The sequence below is a fragment of the Durio zibethinus genome, chromosome 17, assembly GCF_047325235.1.
Source record: "Durio zibethinus cultivar Kanyao isolate XHJ-2024 chromosome 17, ASM4732523v1, whole genome shotgun sequence".
Taxonomy (NCBI): Eukaryota; Viridiplantae; Streptophyta; class Magnoliopsida; order Malvales; family Malvaceae; genus Durio; species Durio zibethinus.
Window position 1 is genome coordinate 2,850,247 of NC_143178.1, and position 10,679 is coordinate 2,860,925.

At 32.8% G+C, this 10,679-nt stretch overlaps 1 protein-coding gene across 2 annotated transcripts; it reads left to right on the top strand.

Annotated features, from left to right (window-relative positions):
• The first annotated feature begins 6,022 nt into the window (after positions 1-6,022).
• On the top strand, positions 6,023-10,307 carry LOC111277196 (vesicle-associated protein 1-2-like). Of its 2 annotated transcripts, none has more exons than XM_089746077.1 (9): positions 6,023-6,153; positions 6,349-6,444; positions 6,553-6,623; positions 6,856-6,937; positions 7,040-7,155; positions 7,245-7,409; positions 7,497-7,547; positions 9,258-9,335; positions 9,888-10,307. In XM_089746077.1, exons 1-9 carry the CDS (start codon positions 6,063-6,065, stop codon positions 9,996-9,998), a joined length of 861 nt encoding a protein of 286 aa, XP_089602203.1. In that variant the 5' UTR covers positions 6,023-6,062; the 3' UTR covers positions 9,999-10,307. The 2 variants fall into 2 exon arrangements, with proteins under 2 accessions (XP_089602203.1, XP_022719180.2); XM_022863445.2 differs by having other exon boundaries at positions 6,071-6,267.
• Positions 10,308-10,679: the final 372 nt, after the last annotated feature.

Below are 10,679 nucleotides of genomic sequence, written 5' to 3' on the forward strand. Positions count from 1 at the left end.
TGCAAAAGTTAAATACAAAAAATAAGATGTTAGATTTTTAATTTTAATAATTTAATTTAATTTTTGATAATTTTAAATATTAAAAAAAATTAAATATAAGTCAGATCTATTGAAAAGTTGTATAATCATCTCGTTGAATACTATATTATTAATGATCATTTCAACTATTGCAATTATTCCAAAAATAAGAGAAAGAAATAAAAATATAAACTTGAAGATTTAGATAGTCTAAATATCACTATTACATATATATATATATAAATATATAAAAGAAGATATCTATTTATACAATATAAAATAAAAAATATTTCACATATTTTTTTATTTTTAAATTTAATAAATATAAAAAATAAATAAAATAAATAAAACTAACAACATATAATTTAATATCATATTTTAAATTTATTAAAATCAATTATTAAAAATATGTAAAATTAATAACCACTCATTTTGGTTACACAAAAGGTTTTCCTTTTTTAAAAGAAAAAAAAAAGTGGCCTCTCCCTTATCGGTCGAACCATAGATGAATTAAGAATATTCCAAATAAGATCCCATGCTTTGGGGGATTATGCTTTCGGTTGCTTGTATCATCAGCCAAGCTTAAGCTTATATCAACATTAAAAACAATGTTCTCTCGTTATCCTCCACCCTTGCCTTTTTTCTTTTAAACTCATGTATGATTTTATAAAAAAGATTATATTTTCAACATCAATATAGTGTACATTACTCCAAGTGGATACATAATTAATAAAATTACCAAAAATCTGCCCACCTTTTTTATTCGAACACAATCAACAAAATTTTTTATATTTGTTTTGAATTAAATATTTAATTTAATTAATTTATATAATTATTTTTAAAAAATAATATTTAATAAATATAAAATTCAAATCTCAACACTTATATTTTTTTTCTCTATTTCCAAATTACAAGTTTTTATTGTAAAACAAAATTTGATATTTTTTAAAATTACATTCATAATCAGGTATTACATTCATATAATCAATTATTACATTTTTAAATAATCAACTAATAAACATAATTTAACTAAACAAACAAACCCACACATTGTGGAACTTGAATATAGGATTTTTAGGTTATAGGGCCTTTTTCTTGCTATTAAACTAAGGTCTCATCGATTTTGAATTTAATTTTGAATTTGATACTTAATTCAATTAATTTATATAATTATATTTAAAAGATGATAATCAATAAATATAAAATTTAAATTTCAACATTGACATTTTTTTCCCACTTTCTAAATTACAATTTTTTGTAAAAGAAAATTTGATATTTTGCTCGCTATTTCTTAAAATAAGGAGGTTATTAAGGAGAGTGGGAAAGAAATGCTTAGATGAAATTTTTTAGGTGAAGTTCGTAAAATTTTTTATCATAAAAAATTAAACAAAAACTAAAATGGAAAATCAAACTTGATAAATTAAAATATCTCATTACATATATCAAATGCATAAAATTTGATATATATTTCGATATAGATATTTTTAATAAAAATATTAATAAAATTTTTACTGTTAAATAAGTATTAATTAAATTTAAATTATAAATAATATTTTTTATATATATTATTGATTTTCATATTGAACTCTATTAATTTATTAATCTAAATTTTTATTAAATTATTAAAAAAATTTAAATATTTCACTTAAAAAACTTCATGTAAGTTTTGTTCTGCTTAGAAACATTGATATTATTAAAAAAAAAAAAGAAAAAAGAAAAGGATAATTGTTGAGTACAATATAAGAATCAAAATTTGTTTTTTCTGAGTTTAAGCGTTATAGTACTTTTCATATGTTGCACTTTGTTTCGTATATTGCCAACTTTAATTGATCAAGTGGCTAACCCAAACATATTTTAAACATATAAATCAACCAAGTGTGACTGTACGACTGCTATGGTTGAATTGGGGGATTATATGTATAGGAACAAAATGTAGAAAATGTTCATCAAAATTCATTCTCCTTTCTTACCAACCTTTGTCACTAAAGGAATGTACTGGTACATACTCTGGACTTGAAAACTAAAGATTATTATCCGATCCAATGAAATTTTTAAATGTCACAAACAGTATACAATCCTCTTTTCTTTTTAAGAAATTAAAGCTCTAATTACCAGTCTTAAGTATGATTGTTGGTATGGGCGTCAATTAGGCAGGTCCTGACCTGACCCAGGCTCTTTCTTCGGGCGAAGTAAACGACCAAATAAGGCCTGTTGATTTTTCTTGGTTCGGCCTCGATCCAATATCAAATGGGCTCATGGACAAATACAAATAATCTATGCTATGCTGAACTCGGCCTTTCAGTTTATTGGTTTAAGCGTATATCATGCAACCTTGCTTTGGGAGAGAGAATCATAGATTAAAAACTTTCTAGGGTGTTGACTGGGCAATGTCATGGGCTGGTGAGTGGAGCTGTCGATGGTCAGCTTGAAAATGAGAGGGGGAAAGTGAGATGGGCGCTTTGACATTTTGCTCTTTGTAATTAAAGTTCCTCAATGTTATGAAAATTTATTGCATTGGCTTATATTTTGTGATGTTATCTTATTCATAGTTCTTGTTTCCTGGGATGACCCAAAAAGACTTCTGAAAGAACTTGGAAAAAGAACAAACGAATGAAAAATGAAACCGAACTCAATTGTCTTTAACTCTTTGCATCTATTAATGTTCTAAGAACATTTGAGCAGCTGTGGATTCAAAAACATGTTTCCCATAAACTTGCTGCAAAAGATACGAATAATTAGATTACTAGACAGTAAAGCTTTAACTCCCAAGGAACATATATATATATATATATATATATCGAAAACAGAATCTTTTCTATGCCTTTTCTTGACCATAAGTATGGAATGAGGAATCTCATGTACCAATTTCCTTTAATTTCACAACATCAGTATCCATCTACAAGTAGAAATTCCGAAGAAATTTAAAAAGTATAGAACTTAACCTAAACAAATGTAGTGGCCACTTTACATGGAAGGCTGAAGTTATGATTATAAAATTCCCCAATTCGCAACATATTACTATTATATGGTCAAAGTGAAAGCATAGTGAGGGCATGGAAGGTAGTCTTAACAGAGGCAGGTGACCTTCTCACATTGATTACTCTTCCGAAGACTATCTGCAGAGCTTGCCGCCATCTACAGTTTTGGCTGTCAAAGACCCATCTGATACATTAAAAGCCTAATGCCATGGCATATATCGATACAACCCTGACGAAGGAGGCTGACATTGAAGGAGAGTTTAAGTAGAAAAGAGCAGGCTAAACCAGCTAGAATGGGACTTATACCATGAGAGGGGGATAGTAGGGTAGCCAAAACCACCACTTGCAAAGCCATAGTAATAAACCTTATAACTAAAAAAAAACTTGGGAAAAGTTTTGGGTTTTGGCTTTGATTAATTCTTTTTCTAAAATCAATGAATGTTAAAAGTTAATATACCAGAATCAGTATATATTGAATAAAATGTTTTGAAGGAGCTTTAAGTTTTCTTAGTAAAGAAGGCATGTGCAGGCAAAGCAATTCATTTGGGAAGTGGGAACACTTGGAAAAGCAAACTAGAAAGATAAATTAATTAAGGTAACACAAATTTTTGTTCACATTGCGATCTCAAATTAAAACTCATAATGGAATCCCATTTTTCTTGTTCATGTTGACTTGAAAATGCAGAATCGTGAACATCCGACACCTCTTCATTCCTCAAGGAGATTAAAAAATCAAAGAAAAGAAGAGAAAAATCCAGACATATATGCTCATGAGAATTGGATTTCAAGTTTTGATCATAAAATTCTCATGTTCTCCTCATCTATAACATCAGCTCAAAGTGAAAGCATGGTGAGAGTATGGAAGCTATCCTCGTCAGATTGTCCTTCTAGAGACCTTCTCACATGGGTTATCCTCTGGCAAACTAACCGAAGAGCTCGCTGCCATCTGTCGCCATTGCCCGGAGCCCGCTGATCAGCTTCGAAGGCTATCTGACTCAACTGAAAAAAGAAGAGCCTGGATGCATCAATCACATCAATGGAAACCCGACGAACAATCCTCAAACTGAAGGAAAATTTGAGCACAAAAGGGCAAAGCAAGCCTGCTACGAAAGGAGTGAAACTATGGGAGGGAGATAGGAGGTTGAGTTTGGCTACTGCTACTAAGTGCAGCCCCATGGAACTTAAGAACTGAAAAAAAAATCTACGAAGAAGTTGAAATTTTGTTGTATGGGTTTCGTTTAGTCTCTAGCGAATGAAATATGTGCGAACTGTACAATGTACCAGTGAAAGGCAAGAGAATATATGGAGACTGTGTTCGAGTCTTTGATAGCTTAAGAACTTTTTACTTGTGGCAAATGTCAAGTAAACTTTAGTTAGCTTTTTCTTTTTTATGAGTAAAGATTTCTGCGGCCAATCAAAGGCCTTTCATGTTGCTTCCATTTCTAAGAAAGATCCAACAAATACCGTTTCTTGGCTTAATTTCTGGCTAAACAAACATTCATCACTTCCAATATACATACATATTATGCAATCGATTGAAAATGATAAGTGCATGCTGATGACGATGATGATGCAACTCGGTGTAGAAGCCAATACATCATATCCTAATTATTTCTTCTGATCACACATATCTATGGTTTTCAGGTTAGAATGAAAAGTGGGGCCTGCTAGGAAATTTCCTTGAAGTTTCGGTTGGCCTTTAGAGAGAACGATGTTTCAGATTATTTGCTTTAATGAGGTGAATTATGCAGACAACATATCTATGAGAGGGGACATAACCAATCATATATTAGTATACATTTATGTAATTTGATCTTCAGCCAACCTACCTCTCTCCATCGTGACCCATTACTTCATCAATCACCATTTTTTATTTTTTTAATGATTAGAACAAAACCAGAATATTTTCTGTTGCTTGCATTAATGTACATAAGCCAAATGGTTTTGTTCCGTAGTCCACTTAGTTGTTTGTATAAGTCTACAATAATTCTAATGAAGTTCGGTGAAGAATGTACAAACCATATGAATTTATGATTGTGATGTATATATTTCATTTTTCAAAATTTACTATTTTCTTTTTCTTCTTCTTAATTTTCTAATAGCTCTGTTGAGTAGCCTAGAGAAGAATGGTATACAAAGCATTATGTTCTTTCCATGACCAAAGCATATTGGAATATTTTTCACTCCATAAATTATAATATATATATATATATATAATTGTTTCTAATCTACGGGAAATTATATTTTCATTTGCTATGTCTTTGTTGCCACATTGGTCAATTTCATTAAAAAAAAAAAAAAGAATGGTGATATATGTGTTTTGTAAATGCGATCAAATATGGGCCTGGAGATAAGATTTTGGACAGGGTATTGGAGAATAGCTCATATATGAACCTCTAAACACATGGGCTTTGAGCTTTGGGTTGTTATGTTATAATTCACTGGACTTATCTCATCACTTACTTACATATGGACCAAATATGTCATCGGAGTGGCTGCCTTGGATTTATCTAGTCAATAACGTTGATCGTCTATATGCCCTATTAGCATATAGAATCAGGTGGGTGTGGATGATTATGAGGAGTTGCTAATTCCCCAGGTGGCACGTAGAATCTGAATTCACAATTTTACATGCTTGACATGTCTTGAAGGTAAGATTGTTTCTTTTTGATCAGACGGTCATAATTTCGAGTTTTTTATAAAAATATATAAAAAAAATTATATATTATAAACCCTCATCATATTTCTCGTAAATTTTGTGCATAGAGATCTGCCTTTATATTTTTATTGGTGGAATTATCCGATTGTAGAAAAAAAAAATTATGGAGTTTATGATATTGTAGGAGTCATGAAAAAGCATGTTCAATGATGAGTTCACTACTTGCTGGATCGAAGAATGCTTCTAGAATCAAATTCATTTGTGCATGTCGGGCACGTACCAAGGTTTGGTCAACGGTCATAGTAAACTCTGGGTATTGGAATTAGAGGATACGATGTCGTTTTGAAAAAGGTGGGGGGGAGGGGGGGGGATGGATCGTGGGTAATGTGTTTTTTTAGGCAAATGGAATGGGAATAGCCGATTCTAAAAATAAGGAGAGAGATCAGAGTAGAAGATCGGATTCCATTTTCCTTCCTCTCCTTTCTTTTCTTCTACGACGCACGTTCATTATTCTCCCTCTTTCTCTCTCTTTTTCCCTCCTCCTTTTTTTAGAAAGAACATTAAAAATACTATATTTTTTTTCAACTACAGAGGAAAAAAACCGTCATCATTATAATTTTTGTCTTTCCTCTCGATCTCTCGGCCCAATCTTGTTTTAAAATAACATAAATTTCTCATTCCTCCTTCCTTCAGATCCTTTCGAAGGCGATTCCTTGGCTAAAAGCCGTAGCTTCGAAATGAGCACGGGCGACCTTCTAAACATCGACCCTGTAGAGCTCAAGTTTCCTTGTAAGTTTCTTCTTCTTTTTTTTTTCCCTCTTCCATTTTCTCGTGGATCTACGATTTCTAGGGTTTATTTTGAGTTGTTTTATTTTTGTTTTGTGTTTTGGTGAATAGTTGAGCTGAGGAAGCAGATCTCTTGTTCTCTTCAATTGTCGAATAAAACTGATAATTTTGTAGCTTTCAAGGTATTCTTCGTTTTCGAATTTTATAACTTTTGATCTATGATTTATCATAATCTTCCTACTTTTTAATAATGCGATGCCGTAATGCTCTGTTTGGTTGCTGAGTAAAATCAGGAATAAGGAATTAACAAAGATTTTGAACCTGAAAGGAAAGCAATAGCTTGTTTGAATTATATTGTTCAAATCGCAAATTGAATTTGTAGATTTCTTTTGAGTTAATTGATTTTGTTTTCAGGTGAAAACAACAAATCCAAAGAAGTATTGCGTTCGTCCCAACACTGGGATCGTCTTGCCTCAATCTACATGCGATGTTATGGGTAAATTAAATCAATTGTATTTTGCTTGATTGTTTGCGGTTTCTATCTTTATCATTATTGACTTCTGGATGACTTATAAAAGAATCATTGGTTTTGATTTAGTTACCATGCAAGCGCAAAAAGAGGCTCCTCCTGATATGCAATGCAGGGACAAATTCCTCCTTCAAAGTGTAAAAGTAAATGATGGTGCAACCTCAAAGGATATAACTGCAGAAGCGGTACATACCTCTTTATATACACGGTATCACTTACTACTTTGAGGTTAGGATGTAAAGTTTTATGATTTATGGGAATCTTCATTTTTTAGTTCAATAAGGAAGCTGGGCATGTGGTTGAGGAATGCAAGTTGAGAGTGGTGTATGTTTCTCCACCTCGACCACCTTCACCTGTACGTGAAGGTTCCGAAGAAGGGTCTTCACCAAGAGGCTTTGTTTCAGACAATGGTCATGCAAATGCTGCTGAGTTTGCTACAGTAAAAACTCGCTACATATGTTTTTCATAATTGCTCTGTACTTTATTTTTTAGAATGCTAATACTGTTCATTTTGTTCTGGATGCAGGCTGCAAGAGCCTTTACTGAACAGCTTGAAGCTCAAGATAAATCTTCTGAGGTAAATTGAATTCTGTGTCTTCTGTGTTACTGTGTGGCGCTGCATATGTATGATTGATTTTGATTTGTCTTGGTAACAGTCATTTTTGGTATTCTGGAATCTGGAAATAGAAAGGTCCATATTTTCAGGTTAGATATTTGCTTTTTTTTATTTAGCAGTAAGGGATTTTTTTGCTCAGTACATCCCTTCTCCAGGCTGGTCCAAGCAGGCTTATCTACTCTGGGCCTAGCGAATTCATGGGAATTACCTTCTCACTGCCTCCCAATGGATTCGAACCCAAGCAACAAAGAAAAGAGCACACTCTCTTTGCCACTCAAGCCAACCATTCGTTGGTAGATATTTGCTTTCACTTGCTCAGTTGCTCTTTCACTAATTGAGTGCTAGGGTAAGTGGGGGGTTTAGAGTCATCTTACATCCCTTTACGAAAATTTAGTTATAATTGTTCAGACCAAAATGTTTAAAGCTACTACTTATTTCACTGAGCTTGTGAGTCTAGAGCTGTGGTTCAGTAGCCCTGTAGGGCTCCACATTTTTCTTATGATAGGTACCTTATCAATGAGGGTAGTATTCAGCTATTTGAGGCTTTTGGGTGTACCAGAGCCAAATGAAGTACTCACATCATTTTGATTGAATAAGGGTATGGTCTAAGATGACCTTTTTTTTTAATTATTATTATTATAATGGAGGTTGCTACATTTACCATTAGGAATAATGTCTTGAATTCACAAAATGCACAATGATTACAAGAGCAGACCATATAAATGTAGGTAAGATTGCAGGTGCTATCGTGGTAGTAATAGTATGTAGGAGTTACTGAAGCCCCATCATCCTACACATAGCTAATGGATTTGTATCCAAACTACAAAAATGGGAACTAGTATTTTTAGAATTGAAAGTAATTATCAGTTAAGAGGAACTGGGATTAAGTTGATATTGAATGATGTGCTGATTTAAACCTGTGTTAACATGGTTATCATAGCTTTTTAGGAGCTCAATTAACCGTCTATGCTACATTTTTCTGACATATTAATCTTCTAAAAGAATTTCTTAGGTGTTATTTTGCATTTTATCTTGGAAATTAGAACTTTGTTTATGGTATATACTCCATCATTAATGTTGTACAAAATTTTATTGTACTTCTATTGCAATAGGTTCATATTGTTGCTCGTGGTAGAATTAAACTTTTGGGGAATTTGAGTGAGCCACGTTCTCATGTTGACTACCCATTGTTTTATTTAACAACCATTTTAGTTAATGGCCACAAAGAAATAAAAGAACCCCACCACTGTAATTAATCATGTGCTAACTCCATATTTCCAGTATTCTTCTTAAAGAGAGAGAAAAAAAAAAAAAACTGCACAAGGTGCCCACAAGCCCATCTTCTATGAATTTGTTATTTTTACTGCTAAACTACTATTCCATAAGGTGGACAAAGGGAGATATGTTGCGGAAGAGATGTACCACCAATTTGTGTCTTATGCAAGTAGGGTTTACTGAATGCAGTGTCAATTATGTTTTGTCTGCAGCCAGGAATCATTACTGCTATTTTCCCTTGAGCTCTTCTGGCTATTTATTCCCCTTGTTTATGTGCATATATAGCCTGCTTTTGCAGTAACAGGGCCTGAAGCTCTGTTATCATTGACATATATAGCATTTGATGTTGATGATTGCAAGTATAATAACCCTCAGTAATACTTTCTATAATTGCAGGCAAGAGCTCTTATAGCAAAGCTGACTGAGGAAAAAAATAACGCAATTCAACAAAATAAAAAACTTCGTCAAGAACTGGTAAGGGGAATAAACTGTGACTTTACCATGTGGATTGTAATAATTATATATTATTATTATTAAGATTAATGTGTAGATTAGTATTATCTGTTCTATCCTCCCTCAGTTACTTTTTAACTGATGCTTGCATACAACAAAAAGCTCTTTGAATTTGCTGAAAAAATTATTCTGATACTTTCTATGCTTCCCCTGCCCTTTTCTTTGGTTCTGAATGACCAAATCAGTAAATTCATTGACCCTTTATTTATGTTTTATCCTCTCTTGATAATTTGTTTTAGTTGCTGAAAATTTTGAGTCAACATTGTACCTCTTTTCCTTGTTTTTCCTTCTACATCTCAGACCTCAGCATGACCCTACTCTTCTTCCCTATTTCTTAAAACAGGTGTCATCTTGTTTATAGTTGCTTGTGAGATGCAGTTGAAAATTAGGAAATATTTCTCCGATCACTGATAAGACTGTGCTTTTGATTTACTTGTCTTCACCCTGTTTATTATGTTCTCTCGATCTCTGAGCCATGGAAACTTCTTACATATAAAGATTACACATGTTTAGGAACTCTTAAGGCGTGAAGGCAGCAAAAGCGTTGGTGGTGTGTCATTCATGTTTGTCATCTTCATCGGCTTGCTGGGCATAATTATGGGATATATCATGAAGAAGTCATAAGCGACTATCTCCTAGGATCTTCTGCATTTTTGTCCTCTACATTCCTTCATCTGGAGAAGTATGATGAAGGAAAAGGGCAGAAAAAATGATGGTCTTGGGCTGGTGTTTCCATTAGTTGTTAGCTTTATGGAATTAGCTGAACTTTTGTTACGGGCGGGTCCTATGGCTATGTAGTTGCTAGTCGCACTTTCAATAACGTGCATTCTTTCTATTTCTTAAAAAATAGTGAATTTATCATCTTCTTCCCGTTTCTCAACCCACCTTTCTTTTTGTTGTTCACTTTTTAATAATATAATTTTTTTTTCTTTATATACTGTACTCGAGTTATTTATCAACATAGAATTTATACATACGATCATAATAACTTTTATTTTAAAAATAAATCTATATTTTCATAAAAAAGAGAAAATTTTGTATCACCGCTGAGGGCCTCAGCTTTGCCGCCCTCTCCTTTTCCATTCTCCACGTTTCTTCTTTGCTGCCTTTTCTTGTCTCGTATACAAACCCCGACGTAATCCAAATCCTCTAAAGCTAAACAGTCAGAAAATCCAAAACAAAGCATCTGATAAGTGAACGCAAAATTTTTTACTGTTTTTAGTGAAAATGGCATCGTCGATTGCCTTAATAAGAGTGCCAGAGAAAGGGCGAGAAAAGGGGGCATTGGTCTTGCAATCCACTGGG